Source organism: Theobroma cacao, chromosome 5 (genome assembly GCF_000208745.1).
Source record: "Theobroma cacao cultivar B97-61/B2 chromosome 5, Criollo_cocoa_genome_V2, whole genome shotgun sequence".
Classification (NCBI taxonomy): Eukaryota; Viridiplantae; Streptophyta; class Magnoliopsida; order Malvales; family Malvaceae; genus Theobroma; species Theobroma cacao.
In genome coordinates, this window is record NC_030854.1 from 25476354 (window position 1) to 25496276 (window position 19923).

Here is a 19923-nt window from a genome sequence, read left to right on the forward strand (position 1 = left end):
GGAAAGTATTTTATAAGGTCGGGCTTGACACTTGTATAGCAAACTTGGCCAAAATATTGTCTATTTAGGATGCCTAGGACAATGCTATCTACTTTTTTTTACGATCCCTTATAAGTTTGATCCCTAGAACATAGCTAACTTCTCCCAAATCCTTCATATCAAATTATTGGTTCAACCAACTTTTAACTGTTGACAACATGCCTACATCATTGCCAATGAGTAGAATGTCGTCAACATAACGAATTAGGAAAATAACCTTTTATCCTATATCGATTTATAGACAAAAGATTCGTCAACATTTTGTTAGAACCATATGATTTGATAGTAGTGTCAAATCTTATGTTCCAACACCTAGATGTTTGCTTAAGTCCATAAATGGACTTATGCAATTCATAGACATTATGTTCATGACCTTTTTCAATGAAACCTTCTAGTTGAGCCATATAAATGTGTTTTACAATACCCACATTTAAAAATATAGTCTTGGTATCCATCTACTATATCCCATAATGAAGAGGTGCAACTATAGATAAGAAGATCTTAATAGATTTAAGCATAGCAATCGACGAAAAAGTTTTCTCATAGTCAATCCCTTTTCTCTAGGTAAAACCCTTAGCTATTAGTCTAGCCTTGAGGGTTTCCACTTTTCCATCACTTCTTATTTTTCTCTTATAAATCCATGTGCATCCTATGGACTTTATCCCTTCAGGTGGATCTATTAGAGTCTAGATTTTATCAGAATCCATAGAGTCCCACTCAGATTTCATTACCTTATGCCACTACTCAACATCAACATCATTAATAGCTTCCTTATAAGTGATAAGGTCATATTCATGTTCATCTGAGAGTGCAATCATGTTTTCTCCCAAACTCATGTGTCTTTCTGGTTGTCTCACAACCCTCCCACTACATTAAGGTACAACTATTTGATGTGCAGGTTGTGTTTTTTATTCTATCCTTGAATCAAATTCATTTATGACTTCTTCAAGATTAATTTTTAAATCTGAAGGATCAGACAATTCTTCTAAAAACAATTTTACTTCTAGGTTTGTGATTTCTCACAAAGTATTCCTTTAAGAGAGTGGCATTCGCATTAATGAAAACTTTCTTATCTTGAGAACTATAGAAGTAATAACATCTTGTTCCCTTGGGATACCCTACAAACAAACACACCTTAGTCTTTTGTTCCATCTTTATGGACTCAAGCTTCAAAACATGGCAGAACACCCCCAAGTTCACAAATGACATACAAATGATTTATGCCCTGTCCATAACTCTTTTGGTGTCTTAGGCATAGCCTTAAATGGTGCAAAGTTAAGCAAATACTCAGTAGTTTGAATACAATATCCCCAGAACGAGATTGGAAGATTAGTATAGGACATTATTGATCTAACCATTTCCAAAAGAGTTCTATTTCTTCTTTCAGCTATTCCAATTAACAATTTAGCTTATCAACCTAATTAATGAATAGAATCTCCACTAAAATTAATAAAGTGAATTTCAAGTTTAATTAATGAGTTAAGCATTACTTTTAAGCCTAGACATGAAAATTGATTAATTGTTTAAGATTATTTAATTTAAATTATTTTTTATTTTCATATTAAATGATCTCAGATAAAATGGGATGTCTATTTAAATATTTTTGTTGCTAGTTGCATTCTAGTTGCATATAGAGAACATTGAACTTGTGTTTAGTACTTGCTAGTGGTTTTTAGTGTACCAAATGCAATGATTTCCACGTATAAATCAATATGTATATCCAGTGTTTGTAAAAATTCCTCAACTAAGTTCCGGGGCTTAATTAATTACATGAAAGTTGTTCTGTTTTTTCTTCCCCTGCTCTGTTCTACAAATATCCATATGCGGAGTCTCTTTTTGGTTTTTTAATTTTGATTTAAATACCTCTCTTTTCTGGAGAAACAATTCGTAGTAAATAACGATGTCTTTGAAGAAGATATAAATTTTCACCACCATCACATATAAGTCACACGAGTTTTATTATTTCGAAAATTTCTAACAATAACAGGTAGATTCATTCTTTGTCGTCTTTTAGCAGGGACAAGCGCTATGCTCTTATTTGGCAAAATACAATAACATGGCTGAAAACCCTTCTCCTACAGATTTTCAGCATCTCTTTAGTTAAAGTTGATTGGGTATTTGGGCTGCTTATTTGGTAGAAAGAGTCCCCAGTGTCTTTCGATTTCTTCACCCTGTTTGTTATTCTCATCAAACATGGCAAAAATATAGGCTTCTATAGGCTTTCCAGGCTTCTTTGGCGTCCCTCCTTTTACATGCTGGATCAAGTTCTGGTTATAAGTTCTTGCATTATCAATATTTGTTGCTCCTCGTTTCCTACCTCCAGCTGAAGGCCATCCACTCTCCGATACAACAATCTCCAAAGAACCCCCACCAGCTTTCTCCAGGGCAGCGTAAACAGCATCCAAGATGGCATCAAAAAGGTTACGATATTGCAAGGGAGGATCTGAGACTACAGGATTTTGAGCTTTGAAGAGAGCATAGTCCAGATGGATATCCGAGTTGTCATCGTAGCTAAAATACGGATACAAGTTAACAAGTAATGGGGCTTTGTTGTTCACCAGGAAGCGAATGATGGGATCGAGAAGTGGTCGGTAATCAGGCCTAAAAGACCCTTTTGATGGAGGGAAAGATTCTCCGAGGGTCACTGTGTCGATTGCTGTGGAAACTTTGATTTGGTTCCCCAGGCCAGCTCCAACAATTGCATTGCGAATGTTTTGCATGGCAGGGACTACAAATCGTGCAGCTGGATCTGAAGGTTTGACTTCATTTCCAACAGCAATGTAGCGGAATTTAACGTTACCATAGTTTCTGACGTTATCCTGGACCCAGGCGTTTGCATTGGCTTGGTTGGCAGCGAGACCCTCAAGCTTATCATTGGGAACGCCTAGCATCAGCTCAATGTTGGAGCCTCTAAGAGCTTCGAGAGCAGGTTTGTCTGGACCATAGAGTCGCATTCTTCTGATGTTCCTCTGGTTGAAGAGAGCTATAACTTCTGGCCTTGGAGGTAAATTGTTGCCAAGCATTCCATAACAAACACCTACTTGGGCACCTGCGTGTATAATTAATAATGATTTCTATTGTTAGTTACGTAACCAAATTACTCAATTTGCCAACCAAAAATAAGAAAATGTCCAGAATAGCTATTCTTTCCCATAAACCAACTATAGAATCCATCCCAATCCAATCATATTCTATTATCATAAATTTCTGCTCTATTCTATTCAATTAATCAAAAATAGCATAATAGTTTATCTTTTAATAATTTTTTAAATATATTAGACACATGCACACACGCGCAGATACACACACACACATATATATATACACACACTTTCCTATTTCTTCTAAATATTTACTAATAGATATGTATTTAAAAAAAGAGGGAGACTACTTGTGGTACGTAGGGAGGCCACTAGCAGGCCAAAGAGCAGCATTGTCGAAGCCATAAAACCAAAGTTGCCAGCTAAATAGGATTTACCCATGGTGGTTATAGAGAGAGGAAACAAAGGAAAAGAAAAATCGAAGAGAGGCCGACACTCTACTGCCAGCATCCCTTCTTAGCGGCCCCTTATATAGACAGGAATGTGCTCCCTATTCCACCACTTGCATTTTCCAAGTCAATTACTCGATGGCAAATTTTGTCATGCAATGAAAATCTTCCACAAACGCCAGCCTAATTTCATCATCCCACCGCTTGTCTAACTTCAACTGGACCTTATCTTAACAAACCTCTGAAAAGTCTTGGGCCTCGTACACGCAATTTGTGCCCCATTGTGGCAGTTCCTTTCGTACGGTAATCAATGTTCTAATTTAATGTAACTGCGGCCTCTGCTTTCACATTAAAACAAAGGAAAATATTTTTAACAAAATCAATTGCTGCACTTACACGAATTACATTTTAAAATGAATTCATACCGTAATTCCTTTGACAAATTAAATTTTAGCTATACTAGTTTACACAAAAAGACACTGATTTTTTGTTCTTTATTTAAGAAGGGACATTAATTTGCTCCCAACTCTTTACATAAAAGATATGTGCATTAATTTATTGTTCAGCTATATAACACTTCAAAAAATTAACGCCTTTTTTGACACGGCATATTCTTGACTTTTATTACGTTGATGTGGATATGGTAATTGGGCAAAGCAGCACTTAGGAATGTCCTTATTTGCACTCTTCATTTTCAAGTCATCTGTATAGGAAATTCAAAATTACATACATAAAATAATTTTCGGTTTATGTCTTATCCTGAATCAGTTCTGTTACTAAACCACGTTTTTATTGTTGTGTTTTGGTGTCCCCCTCTGAATGTCTCTGTCTTGGAAATTATACAGAAAACGTTCTACACAATTTGGTGCTCATCAAGAGGAATATATTTCCTCTTCTACAGTCGGGTAGTGTTCTTGAAAGTATCACTTTTCGTTGTGAAAAGAAATATATATATAATCAATGATGTTGTACACACAGATTTCGAAATTGAAAATAGCATGAGAAGAAATAAATATAATTAATTTAGGAATGTGAGTGGGAGTTGCTGGTAATGAAATTTCGAAAATTAGTTCCTTTTTTAGAATCTTCTTCCTTCCCCGTTGTGTGAAAAGAAGCTTGAGGAGCACTATATTTACGGTGTTAAATAAAGGTTCGGTACAATCGCTTAGTTTTTTCCCAAGACAGCAAAGGTCGTAGATTCGAATGACCGTAATTTTTCGTTACTACTATTCAGAATGTAAGTTCTCTAGAAGACCAGTAGGGTTAGATTATTATTATTTTTTTTTTATCAAAGAAAAATGGAATTCATAACATTACATATTTTCACTGTAAAGCCTTAGTTGCTATACTTTGAACGGCGGAAATTTACCTTCTCATGCAAATATTCTTTTGTGGAATTGCTTATAAAACCTTTTCCCTAGATGAAATTCTACAGAAGGTAAGATCAGGTTGGCTTGTACATGACCACGTAACTCCTTTAACTAGCATATCATGTGTAGGTTTGATTTAATTTTTTTTATTGATTTTTCAATTATTTAGTTTGTTTACTAAAATCTAATACATGACATGATGTAAAAATACATATGTCAATATATGTTGAAAATTGTTTGATAATATTTACCCTTTCTTGCTTGTATATATAATCTCATAAAAAGATAATGGTGAAAACCAAATTTATTTAGTAGTCTATGGAGCTATGAATGGACAAGAGGAGGTGTATCAAGGTGATATGCAACTTGGGTGCCAAGCCAAACCATCTCTTTTGTCCGAAGTATTCATAAAATCCAAGGACTGTTGACCCCGAAAGCATATCAAGTCCTAGTCTTTCTTCGTTACGACTTTAAGGTAATGAAGCCAAGTCCATGTTCAAAACAAAAAGAATTCACAATCCAGTCCAAGTGCATTTAATTTTGATAGTATTCCAGATGGAAAGGGAATTGTCTTTTGAGATCATGTAATGAGGAAAATTGGTTGGTATATGGACAATGACCAAAGAAAAGTCACAGTCAAGCAATAACTAATTCTATCGTTCATTAGATATGCTTCGGGCCACACCTAGGCTGCTTGACTTGGGAACAACCGCAAATCGCGCTAGATATTTATCATCTTTTGATTTAGAGGCCACAATGGATAGTATTTAAATTTATATCTATTCGGCATATTTAAGTAAGATTTCGTTTATTTTATAAACGGACTCAGAAAAGGTAAAGATAATAGTTTTAAAGTATTCATTATTTAAACCGGATTATAGATATTAAATTTTGTAATAATAATTCTAAGTTTTATATTATTTTTTAATATATGTATTACCCATAATTAATAAATTATTTATTAAAATTTATAAATTGTCTAAATATAAAATTTACTTTGAATTTATTAAAGTTCGATTATAAAATGCATAAAAAATAATTAAATTTATTTTTATTATTGAATTTATGATCGGGTCAGGTTTTTGAACCCAGTTCTTGCCCCACTTTTAACTATATAAATAGATTTTAGTTTTAATAGGGTATTTGCTAATTTAGCAGTTACCTTACCCGTTTCTTGTTCTTGATATGATTAGGATTAAAATTTATTATTCTAAGAGGATAGGACTATTTATTATTTGTTTTGGGTAATTAGAATAAAAACTCTTATTTTCATTTTCTTTGATATTACAGAATAGGCTTAAGCGAGTTAATTGGTAGAAGAGTTTGGAATTTTTTTTATTTATTTTTCCTTTTTTTTTATTGGAAATAGATGAGGATTTGAATATTTTACAAATATTAGTTTTATTACACCAGGAAATTGCCCTAAGAGCATTATGGCGATCTTATCATCTTTTTATCTTTTATATATATGGTGAATTGAATCTCAGTATAGATTCTCATTAATATCTAACATGTCTAGGAAGAGTGTAAATTGCAGTTGAGCCGATGAAATCAATTACACCTTTTTTTTTTGAATTATTACTGTATACATTGACAATGTAGTTTTAAACTCTACAAACAGGTTAGATTATATTCATTTAATAATAATTAATTTATTAATTTTTATAAATACACCTTAATATGAAACGGGTCCATTCTCTAATCTCATTTTATAAAGGTTGAAAACTCTGACGTCAGTGCATAGGATAATTTCTTTTTTTTTTTTCAAAAATGAGATAGTTGAGTTTTGTCCTGTAGACATAGAAGTGCCACTTTTTACCACGTGGCATATAAGTTCACTAACGTGTGTTAGGGGAACAAACCTTTATTGAACTATCTTTCAGGTAATAAGACACAAGGACAAGTTGTACACGCACAAAAAATAAAAAAAATAAAAAAATAAAACAAGGGAATAACTACAGATTTTCAGGTTCAAGTTTGGCGTACCGAACCTCTAGTTTTTATTTAAAAAACAAAGCTTAAGCTTGGTCTGGCCCTCCGTTTTCTTATTGTTTATTGTTAAATTAGTAAAAGTTCTTTCCTATTAGTAGTTTAAATGTATTTTAAAAATGAAATTGAATAAATATATTATTTATTAAAAAAATCTAATTGGATTAAGTGCATATTTAGTCTAACTTTTTTTCAATTTATATACCTCTTAAAAGTAAAAGTTATACCAAACATGATTTTTTGATAAGTTTTAAAAAAAAAAACTAACTTTTTGTTTAAAAATAAAATTTTTAAAAAAAGAGCTTAAAAAAAAGCTCTAGGAGGGAGCTTTTTCTTCTCTTTTTTTAAAAACACATTAATTTTAAAAAAATACCCCTCTCTCAATTAATCTCCCTCTCCTCTCTTTCTCTCTACAAATTACCATTCTTCAATGTAAATCACGATTTTCCTCTTCTTTGCCTCTCTCTATAAAAACTAATAAAAAAACAAAAGACTCAACAACAGAATATCAAAATCTAGAATTTTTTTATTCTTACAAAGATTGAGAGAAAAAAAATCTAAAATTTAAAACTGCATTCAGATACTATTTAAAGATTTTCTCTCTTTTTCATCAATAAAGATTTTCTCTCTTTTTCATCAAAAAAGATTTTAATATTAAATACATTGTTTCCTCTTTTCTCTTCTTTTTTGAGAATTGAAGCATCATGGTCTGATTACTTATTAGATCAATAAAAATCTAATACTATTACCACTATACAAGTTTGAAAGTTATTCGTTTTTTTATTAATTTTTTCGATTTTAACATATGAAATTATATATAAACTTGAAGCATTACATTATAGCTTATTAGGTGATTGAAGATTGCATGAATACCCTTTACGGTAATTTTAATCAAAATTAGAGCTTATATAATTTATTTTATTAAACAATTTACTAAACAACTTTTACTTAATTCTAAAAGCTATTATTTTTCATAAGAGTTTAATATTAGCTTATAAGTTAAAAAAAAAACTAGGCCAAACAGGCTCTAAGTTTGATTTGGACGTAAAATTTACGCCTAAGCCAATGCAAATCGGGTCAGGTTTGCGGACCTAGATAGATAACACGGTCTTTAGACACCTTTAGAAATAAGTGGAAGCGTTTTTCCTTTTTGTCTATTTCAAATTTCATTTTAGAACCTGTTACAATATTGGAGCTCTCTTAGATAAAAGGATTAACTCTTTCTTCATATCACTTATTCCAAAGTGGCCTAATTCAAAGAGTCTGAATGATTATCGACCCATTAACCTTGTTGGTAGTCTTTATAACATGGTAACTAAAGTTTTAGCTAACAAATTAAGGTAGGTTGTTGGCAGAGTTGTTAGGTAAAACCAATTTGAATTCACAAAGGAAAGATGAGCATTAAAATGGATTTGTGGGAAAAAATAAAATTGGATAAACATTTGAGTGAAGAGATTCTTAATGATGATTGTCACAATCCAAACTTGAGGGTCCATGATCGGTCACAACCCAAACCCGAGGGTCCATGATCGACACACGAACCTAGTAGACGAAACCTACGAGACTTGAGCAAGCCTTAGAATTTCAAATCACATAACACATAGCCGAGAAATTTCATAACCAAACATTCATAAATAAATATACCTTCAAATATAAAACATTATCCTCAACATATAATTCATACATAATATACATAAGGCCATACATTGGCCATCAAAGTGGGTTCGTACTTAACAACCCTTAATACAAGCTCACAACAAACATAACGGAGTGGACATGTCGGGCAGAAACCTACCGGATGCCAAAATTGGTCTGTCACTAGATGACCCTTACCATATAGTATTGTAGCCTATTTATCTACACATGGTACAACAAATGGGTGAGTCATATAATCCTCAATAAGGGATGCAAATAAATCAAAATCATATATGTAAATAAATAATCATTTAACGCACTAGAGTGCAACTACACAATTTTAGCACACATCTCCCATGTTAGGGGAAATCATCATCCTTAAGGAGTCTCCACAAATATCATATGTATCATTAGGCTTGTCCTTTAGCCATTTCAAATCATTCTCCATGGCACACTCTAGTCATCAGAGTATCATATCATATTCAAACCAAATTATCTAAGCCTATCCAAGGCTATCTCATGTCGTAAACAAATCGAATCACAATCATGGAATGGTACTCCCCTGGACATCAACAAATCATGCATGACGGCTAACTAGCAAAGGCAAATCACGCTCAGGACAAAGCCGTTGGCAGAGAAACAAATCAGGCACATGTTGAAGCAACGGACAAAGAATCAAAGTTATCGTCTAGAGTACTCTCCCAACGAATGGCATCACTTAGAGCATTCTCAAACGAGTGGCATCAAAGCACTATAGGTGAGATTAATACCACTGTCCCTAATTACCACCATCCTTACAATGACATAACAAAGTCACAAGGGGAAAGAGACTCCACTCAACCTCAAATGAAATCAATGTCTGAAATTCATCCATCAGACGGAACATAAATCCACAAATAAGGCCATCATGCTTGTGACATTCCATATGTCCACATAAATCATAATTCATATCGAATGAGCTTTAATCATCTATAAGCTCGATGTGGTTCTGAGTTCCTCTAAAATCTCTAAGGCATCAAAGGCTCATAATCCACCAAAGTTTAATTGTCTAGGGTGATCTACTTCTAGACACTCTTCATATCCTATGGACTTCCTAGTTTAGGCTCACACAATCAAATAGGCTACCAAGTGGATTGTTAAAAGTTCACACATCACAACACATATAATCATATATATACATATACACATTCATATAAAAATTAGTTCTCTAGCCTAGACATGTTTATCGAGGCCTACATACAAAATCTAGTACTAATGCAACGCATCTTTCATGTGTCATGCATCACATGCATTTTAAATAAACCCACTCATAGTGACAAATCGAAGGTGGTCCCACCGTCAAGCTCAACTTCAGCCTCCAATCATCCTCTAGCTCGCCAATGAGTCAAATAACTCAATTTCCTGCTTAGAACACATCAGACATCAAAATATTAATTAAATTCTTGGCTTTTAAAAATACCCAATTTTTCTAAAAATAATAAAATTCTTAGCAATCCAACATTCAAGCTCAAATCCTTCAATAATGAGCTAAACCCATACCTCAAAAGTTGGATTGCACGAATCTAAGCTCCCAAATTTCAGCAAATCGAGGGAGATCCACCAAAGCTAAAAAATTAGATTTCTTGGTTATTAACCAATTAAATTGAAAATCAATCTATAAAAAGGTGTAATCTTACCTATAGAGGAGTTTTCCTAGCTGCAAATCGCCTCAAATAAGCTCAAAAATCCATTTGAGGGTTAGGGTTATTGGAATAGTAAAGAGAAAAAGAGTTAGGATTTGCTTTAAAATGGTCAGATAGCTTGAAACCTTTTTTATTTTTTATTTCTACTCAATGATGTATCGATACATTTGGGAATGTATGGATACATTTGCAAAAATTTCGTATAAATCTATCAATACATTGAGGCAAAATGCTCACTGCCCAAAAATATATTGATACATGGGGAAATGTATCGATACTTCTTCCCATGGGTGCTCTCTGCTTCAAATCTATCAATACATTTGGACAATGTATTGATAGATGTTCATCCTACCATAAATGTATCGATACATTAGGGAATGTATCGATACAATTTCTTTCATACACCTTATGTTGTTTATCTTTCCAAGAATGTATTGATACATTTTCCCCTGTAAGCAATTTTTAGCTTTCTAAACTTCCAAAAATCTGAAATTAACACCCCAAAATCATCTCCTGTTACAATCACACTTCAAATAATTCATATAATTCATATCCATACACATATATTCCCAATTATCACATCAAATCCAAATCAAAGCCTCAAGCTATGGGATTTATCTCATATTTCCATAAAAATTTGCCTAAGTGTCAACATGCATATAACCATACACTTGGCATACTTAACATATCATCTAAGTCCTCAAAGAACAATGTATTTCATAACTCATCCTTAGTTAACTTAGTTTACGCCGAAAATTGGGGGTGTTACTATCGTCAGATTAATACAGGCAAATGCATGTGGCTATACAAGTAATATTTCCCATAGAGATTTATACCTATTTTCACTAAGTATTAAATTTAGAACAATGTAATCTAATCCGAGTACTTTATTTTGAAAGGCTAATTAAACAAAAGATGAACTCAAAATTAAGTAAATAAAATAAAATAAAATTTTACTAATACGGATATTGAATTAAAACCTAAGATTATGGTATCTTTTAATATTTCATCTGAACTTAATTGTTCTCCTTAACTTAGATTAATGGAATACATGGCTAACCTAGAATCCACATTACGTACATGTCTTTGTCAAGATCGTGCACACATACCTTTTCAAAATTAATCTCATATGTCTATGCAAATTAATTAGAAAAAGTTTATTATGTTTGCGTTCTAATTTGACTACCTAAAGTATTTAGATATATGTCTATCCTAAACATGAAATTATCACCTAACTCCGAAGTGAATCGAATGAAGGCTATTCAAAACAATGGTTTATTCTAAACTCTCTCTGTCGAGTTCCATTTAGAGACCCAATACATTTCAACTGGTGATCAAGCAATGAAAAGCAATAAGTGCAGGATTAAATAAACCATGCGATTTCCATTAATACCAAGCAAGGAAAAGTCAAATATTCAAGCTACATAATAAAATAACCATAATACTAGAAAATAAATTTAGTTCATCTTTGTTTTTACAGCAAGCATAACTAATTCAAGAGAAAAAGTCATTTATGCAACAAAATAACAAGAAAGGAATGAAGGGTAAAGAAATATCAAAGCCTCTTTCTATTCTTGATCCTCGATTCCTTCGATTCCTTCTCCTTTCTCTCATTAAAGAGCCCATTTCTTTTCTCTCAAAAACTATCGTTCATTGCCTCTCTGAATCACCTCTCTCGGCTGCTGAAAATCACCTATTTATAGCCTCTAGAAAACCCTAAAAACCCATTTCCCAATTGGCTGCAAATTATTAATCCACGTTAGAGTGTCGCGGCCTTACTCTAAGGGCATCGCGGAACACGTGACTTAAAAAATTTTTTGGTGGTTTTCCATTCGACAGCACGATGCTCCTCCTTGGGGGCTACGGCGCTGGACTCTCGGGTTTTTGAATGGATGACATGATGTTTCTCTTGGGCGCTACAGCGCTGGGCTCTACACGGCCGTGGCTCTACTTGCTTTTGTGCTAGCTTGGTGCAATCTACTATAATGTCTCATCTTGCAATACGAGTTTCTCCTACCTCAAGGCTAATTTAGGTGAAATGGTCAAGATAAAAGTTGTAGGCCTGTCTTTTATCTTTCTTATGGTCTAATAATCACTTCAATTGGATCTCTATAGCTTGAGTTATTCGAATTACCACAACATATTCAGTGACAATCTACATTTAGTCTTCATTGCATAGTGCTGGCAACGACCTCATGCTTAAATATGAAAATAATCAATAAATTAAAAATAAAACGTAACTAAATTATAAACTAGCATTTAACTAGAGAAATAGTCAAATCCTACAAGATCAATGTTTGTGTTTATCATATAATTTTTTAATTTGATTATAAACATTCATAAGTTTAAGAGTTATATACTTTGCTCTAGATATCATAATCAAGAGCTAATTAAATCAAAATCTTTTCTTTTTTTACCTTTAAGATTTGTCAAATCTTCAGCCACCCAAGTGTTTGGCCTCTAACAATAATCCACACAGTGATCGAATAAGACTTTTTCAAAAGGTAGAATTTTTTACTTGCGCTAGCAAGTTTTGTTTCTAAAACAAAAAAAACCAAAAGTTCTTGTCGAATCTTATTTTGTAAGACAAAGAAAACTATTTTCTTTTCTTATTTTATGAAATGGCTGAGAAGTGGCTGGAGGCATAGAGTTTTAGTTTGCTAATATAATATATTTATATAGCCAAACCAAGTTGTAACCCTAAATACAACAGTTGGATTTTAATTTAATTAAGTCTTTGTGAACTTAATTAATTTTTCACTTTATTTTAGTCTTTTTCAATTAAGTCCAACTTAATTAATTATCTTATTTAATCTCAATCATGTCACTTAATGTGTGTGACCCATTATGCTTCTAACATATTGGCAATAAATATAAATCCTAATCAAATATCAATTTGATAATTGATTTATATTTATAGATCATGAACGACATCTAGCAATACATCATGACCACCAAATGTAAAAGAGTCAATTAAAGAATTTGACAAAGCCTTTAAGTAATAAGCCTTTCAGTGTAATACGATCATTTCATCAAATATCCAAGATATGTCCTAAAGCATGGCTCAATGTCTACTTATAACATTCCATGTTAGTTCTCATAATTCATGACTAACCTTATGAATTTAGGAAACTAACTTTCCTCAAATTCATCATGCTTTGGCTAAAGACTTTATACAAGTTAATCAAGAATTGAGAACAAGTGAGATACATCCCCTCATAACACTTGGGGTGATAAATCCTCTCTTGACCACTCATTCACCTTCGCATGCTTTATAGAATACGCAAAAACACCATGTTTAGGCATCTGGTCACCTCCAAACCCGTAAGGGTGAAATCAAAGTATGTCATTTCCCATATAAGATGACCTAGTGTCTCAAGTCTGAGGACTAGTTGTACGACTATCACATAAGAATATATTCCATAGACATTTGAGTGAAATACCAAATGAAGTTCTCATAGCGAGTCATGTTCAGTGAACTTGTTCTTTAACAAGTACCCACATGTTATCCTCAAGTATCCCCGTATACTTTAATCTATGAGATCGATTGCTGACTTCTTAAATAAGGAAGCTTAACATGTACCAGTCTTTGAGCATTGTCAATGCCTTATCCTGACAATACAATGACCAGGAACAATTTTAAGAACATGGCTTGATGCATAGTGATCTCATAATTGTAACAGCTTTACAATTCTCTTGCAAAGCTTTTATGTTCCATGGGCTTCATCCAATTACTACTTAATAACTCCTTATTATTGCACTAACATGAAAGAAAACCTCTATCACATATAGTTATACAATTAAATATGCACTAAATGACAATATATATTCCTTGACCAATCTAATTGGCACAAGAGCATATACCAACACATAGTTCATCATCATTTGACTTTATGCAATTGAAAACCTACAAACACAAGAACTAAAGCAACATTAGCCTAAAATAGGACTTCCAACATGAAAATAAAATATAATTACATAATTTAAACTAAGTTCATATGCTTTACACTAATCAACCAAAAACATAAAAGTTGCTTAAAAACTACTTAAAACACTAGAACTTAGCTACATTGACACTCCAAAATGTAGCTAAATAACTCTATATAATAGAGTTATCACACCCCTAAACTTAATATTTTTCTAGTCCTCAAGCAAAAACTAAAATGAAACAATGTGGTTGAAAACATCAACTATGAGAATGCACCAAATCATTGATCATCTTTAACTTCCTCATAAATTACCTTGTCTCCAAACTCAAAATGAAACATAGATATTATCTAAGTTCATGTTTCATCCAAGTGCATGCTCATTTTTTGAATAGGTTTCCATGTGTGTGTGTGTGTGTGTGTGTGTGTAGTTTCTTACAATGAACATCATGCACTTAGGAAAAGATTATGTTAATGCAAATCTCAACAAGCTTAGAATTTCATATGTTTGTTTTTCACCTCCCTTTCCACTAATGTAGGCCATCACTTGGCTAAGGATCCTTAGGACTTTATTCAGCTTATAATGTTCTGTTAGGATTAAGGTATGATATGGGATATATTAAGGCTCAAATCACCCTAAGCATATAATTACTCTAGGATCTAAACAACCTTATCTTCCTTCACCAAGTACACTTTTTTCTTTCTTCTTCACTTTTCATTCATCAAACATAAATTTTTTTTATTCACAATTCAACATCCCCCCAAACTTGTTTTCTTTGATGTTAGTAGATTGAATGCTTCACATCATGGTTGAAAATTTTTCTCAACTCATCCTTTCTACATTTTCAACATTTTATCTATATATTAATCCTAAAACAATGTACATACTTAAGAATGAGGGTAATGGAATTGGAAATTTATTTACAAGCTAGGATAATTTATTTCTAGTTGACAAAGAAAAAGATAAATTCAAGCTTAAAGAGGTGTATTAAGGATAGAATTTGACTATGGTAGCTCGAAAAGGTCCAATTGATCCAAAGTTGGCTTAAGTCATTTCCTAACTAAGGATAACCTAAAATTTCACCTTAAGGAAGGATCAAACAAATTCTAAAATTCTAAGATTCTAAACGTAGTTTAAAAATTCACACTCACAAATCATTTTCTAAATGTACATCATGAAACAATATAAGACATAATGCTCAAATATGGAAATCACTTTCTAAAATGATGCTATGCACAAGAATTCCACAAAATACTACAACAATATCCATGCTTGTTAAGTGTAAAAAGAATAACAAGGCAATTAGTTTTCATTATTGGATAGATAAATCAATTGTTATTGGTGCACAACTCTAACTTAATATTTCAACATGTTTTTAATACTAAAATGCAAAGGAACTAGTTTAAACAAAAATACGATAAATAAAAGAAAACATAAAAATTCCTCCCAAACTTAAAGTAAACATTGTCCCCAATGTTCCTAATAGGAAAACAAGAGAGTACTCCTCTAAACTAGTAGACGCAATCAATCCTCATCCTCCTTCGCAACAGCATCATCATCAATATCCAAGGTAGGATCAACGGGCAGTGTGGGGAAAGTAGCCATGTCCATGCTAACATGCTCGAGATATGCCCAAATCATCTCTTTAATGGGCAATGTGGGCAGTGTGGGGAACAACGCTCAAGTCATTCCATTTGTTGCAACATGGAGAGATTTTGAGAATGCTGCAGTGGCTGAGGTGTCACAGATGAACTTCCTCCAATGGTGGTTTTCTCGTGCATGTAGAATCTATTGATAATCCCACCATCCAATGGAATTTTTGGATGCAACAACTTTTCATTGGTTGACCAAACAACTCTAGCTTGATGGCACAAGGCAATGATCAAATATGGATACCACAATCTGTCACGTGGCAACCGGGCTGGCATGATAAGGTTGTTGGAGATCAATTGCCCAATGTCAATAGATTTTTCAGTGATAATTGCGTACAAGAGAACCGCTCAATCCTTGGTCACATTGCTTAGGTGTTTTATAGGAAGCATTGACGTAGTTAAGAAATGATACCACACCTTGTAAACACTGTCCATGGCATTAGCTTTAAATGAAATCGAAACACCCTTGTGCACTTTCCATTCAATACCCAAAATATTAATGGAACCTAAAACTTCATCCAAATCAATGTCACCATTCACCAATTGGCTGTACTCATCATTCCGAATGTCAAGTATATTGTAAAACTGATTAATAGTGTTAGCGTCAAAAAATACCTGACATCCACGAACGTAGGCTTGCCCATCTTCATGTTCAACTGAATTAGCATAAAATTCCTGAACCACTAGCATTCTCGCAACCTCTGGCTAGGCATAAAAGTTCTCCCACTGCCGTGCTTTGATAATATTGTAGATGTCAACATGAAGTGCTCTCCAAACATCGATGCCACATTCTAGAACTAGAATTTTGTGCAATAAGGACTGGGTGTGACGCTTCTCAACTTCAGCTAAAATAAATTTACTACAATCAAAATTCTACCCACTTCCACTAGCACATGTCCTTTTCTTTGGTGCCATGATGATTATCTAAATACCCAAGCAATAAGTAACACACTTTCAACCACAACTAGTTAGTATACATTACAATTAAACGATCCACATAAAAAGAAATAATTTATACTAACTATTCAATTTCACAATTAGAATAGCACTAATTGCCACATACATCTACTTTAAATTCTAAGTGCAGAAAATTAGATTTATTCTATATACCCACTATTTAAAAATTTTAATTTATGCACAAAACTCAAAAATTGATGACATGCATATACTACATTATCAAAGTTAGCATAAGCCCATCAATTCTAAGCAAAACCCATCTTCAAAACACAATTCTAACCATAAAAATAAGTAGAGAAAGAAAAAAGAGAACTTACCACAATTTCCTGCTTTCAGATGTTTGTAAGAAAGTAAAAATGCTCTAAAATCTTCAAAACTCAAAGTTTGATTCAAAATAATTGGTGTTTAGAAGAGATTTTGTAATGTGTAAGTGAAAAGGGAGTGAAATTTTTCAAGTGGGGTAGAAAGAGAGAGAAATGCTACATAAGGTTGCAAATTGGGGAAAAAAGGGTATATATAGGGCCATAGGCCTGACACAGTGCCACGATACTAGACTTAGAGCACAACAGCGCTCTACGGCCCATGCCTTGTGAAAGTTTTTGATTGTGGGGCACCTTAGGTAGTGTCACAGTACCCCAGCCTCGGTTTCCACTATGGAACTCAAGGGATGCTCCAATGTCGAAGCCTTCATGGCGTTGGCAACCTCTCTTTTTTTGAATAGACTAACTATTAGTATTATTTACTTGCAAAAAGAAAATAAAAATAAGTTGTTAGTAATATGAAAAAAAAAAGTTAAAAATGAATTACTAACAAAAATAATTAATAAATAACCAAAAATTTCTTAAGTAAACAAAACTTGGGTTGCCCCCAAGCAGCGCTTTTTTATAGTCACTAGCTTGATTAATTCACCTTTTCCTTCACTTTTTCACTTACAAAGTAAGGTTTAAAGTTTTGTCGATTCACCATGCCTTCTCTAGTATCCTCACTAAAAAACTCCATTATATCACACGGATAGGCATTACTCATTATGAAAGGACCCAACCACTTTGATTTCTATTTCGATGGAAAAAAATTGAGGAATGACTTATGAAGGGAAGGTAGCAGAATGTGCTCCCCATGCCATTGCTTGGTTGGAAGATGTGGATGTGGTAGCTCTGACTCCAAAATTGGCACTTACTTCACTCGAGGTAGTGGAGTGGGCTTTCTTTCATCCACATCAACTGCTTCCTCTCTATAGTAAGTATTTGTAGAGGAAGGATATTTGGTTGAATTGAGTAGATTAGACACTCCTTTCTCCTTTTGCTCAACTTCATCAACTTAAGCTTGCACTTTAGCTTTTTCAACCACTATTTCCAACTAAGAAAAGGGTAATGGTAGTGGTTTTTCCTTTGCCTTCTTTTTTTGAGTTTGTTTGTCAGGCTTCTCAACCACTATTACTTTCTCAATAGGCTTCACTTGAGCTTCAGCTTGGTTATTACTACTTGCTACCTCATTTCCACTCGAAAGGGTGACTACCAGACAAGATTCCTTACCTTTTCTCCTATGATTAGCTTTAGTTTCACCAGGCAAGGTTCCTTGAGGCATGTTATTGATAGAATTCGCAAGTTGACCCACTTGAGTCTCAAGGTTTCTCAATAAAACTACTTAATTCTAAATGAGAGAATCAGTCCTTGCCATGAATTAAATGAACATCTCTTCCACAGATGGCTTTATCTCAGTCATGGGAGCTCTCTACGGAGGTGGAAATCCAATAAGCATATTAGGCTTTGGAGCTTATGAAAATCTCTTATTGTTGCTCCAAGAAAAGTTCAGATGATTACACCATCTAGAATTACAAGTGTTGGCATACAAGTTGTTCTGCTGTCAATTGAGATTCCCCATAAATTGAACTAATTCCCAACAATGGTTACTTGAATGTCTTTCTCCACAAAACTCACATGTCACAAATGGTCTCTAAACGGCTTGAACTCCCAGAGTTTCAAACCTTTTGGACAAAGCAACCACCTAAGTAGTCAAAGTAGTCAAAGCATTCATTGTGTGGAGGTATCTAAAAAAAAAACACAAAAGAAAAAGAAAAAACTTAGTCTAAGATTTTTTTTAATTTAATATTAGTAAAGATAATTAGGAAAACAAATCTTTGGCAACGGCGCCAAAAACTTGGTCGGATTAATACACACAAGTGCACGCGGTTGTACAAGTAATATAAAGGTAAGTCGAGTATTGTTTCTCATAGAGAATTGTACCTATTTTCACTAAGTATTAAATTTAGAACTAAATAATCTTATCCAAGCACTCCATTTTGAAAAGTTGATTAAATAAAGACAATCTCAAAATTAAGTAAATAAAATAAAATAAATTTTTACTAATATGAATATTGAATTAAAACCTAGGATTATGGTATCTTTCAATATTTCATTTGAACTTAATTGTTCTCCTTGACTTAGATTAATGGAATACATGGTTAACCTAGAATCCACATTATGTACACATCCTTGTCGAGATCGTGCACACATACCTTTTCAAAATTAATCCCATATGTCTATACAAATTAATTAGAAAAAGTTCATTATGTTTGTATTCTAATTTGGTTGCCTAAGGTATTTAGGTATATCCCTATCCTAAATACGAAACTATCACCTAACTCCGAAGTGAATCGAACAAAGGCTATTCAAAGCAATGATCTATTCTAAACTCCCTCTATCGAGTTCCATTTAGAGACCCAATACATTTCAACTGGTGATCAAGCAGTTAAAAGCAATTAGTGCTAGATTGAATAAACCATGCGATTTCCATTAATACCAAGTAAGGAAATATCAAATATTCAAACTACATAATGAAATAACCACAATCCTAGAAAACAAATTTAGTTCATCATTGTTTTTACAGCAGACATAATTACTTCAAGAGAAAAGATCATTTCTATAGCAAAATAACAAGAAGGAAATGAAAGGTAACGAAATATCAAAGCCTTTTTCGATTCTTGATCCTTGACTCCTTCGATTTCTGCTTGTTTCTCTTGTTGAAAAGCGCTTTTCTTTTCTCTCAAAAACTGGCATTCATTGCCTTTCTAAACCTCCTCTCTCAACTGCTGAAAATCATTTATTTATGGCTTCTAAAAAACCCTAAAAACGCATTTCCAAATAGGCTGCAAATTATTAATCCAAGTCAGAACGTCGCGACCA

At 33.2% G+C, this 19923-nt stretch overlaps 1 protein-coding gene across 1 annotated transcript; it reads right to left on the reverse strand.

The window, feature by feature from the left end:
* On the reverse strand, nucleotides 1968–3579 carry LOC18598851 (glucan endo-1,3-beta-glucosidase). Its single transcript, XM_007028560.2, has 2 exons — nucleotides 3431–3579; nucleotides 1968–3088 (listed from the first exon to the last, which is right to left on the reverse strand). The coding sequence occupies exons 1-2, from the start codon at nucleotides 3519–3521 to the stop codon at nucleotides 2136–2138; spliced, it is 1044 nt and encodes a 347-aa protein (XP_007028622.2). The 5' UTR covers nucleotides 3522–3579; the 3' UTR covers nucleotides 1968–2135.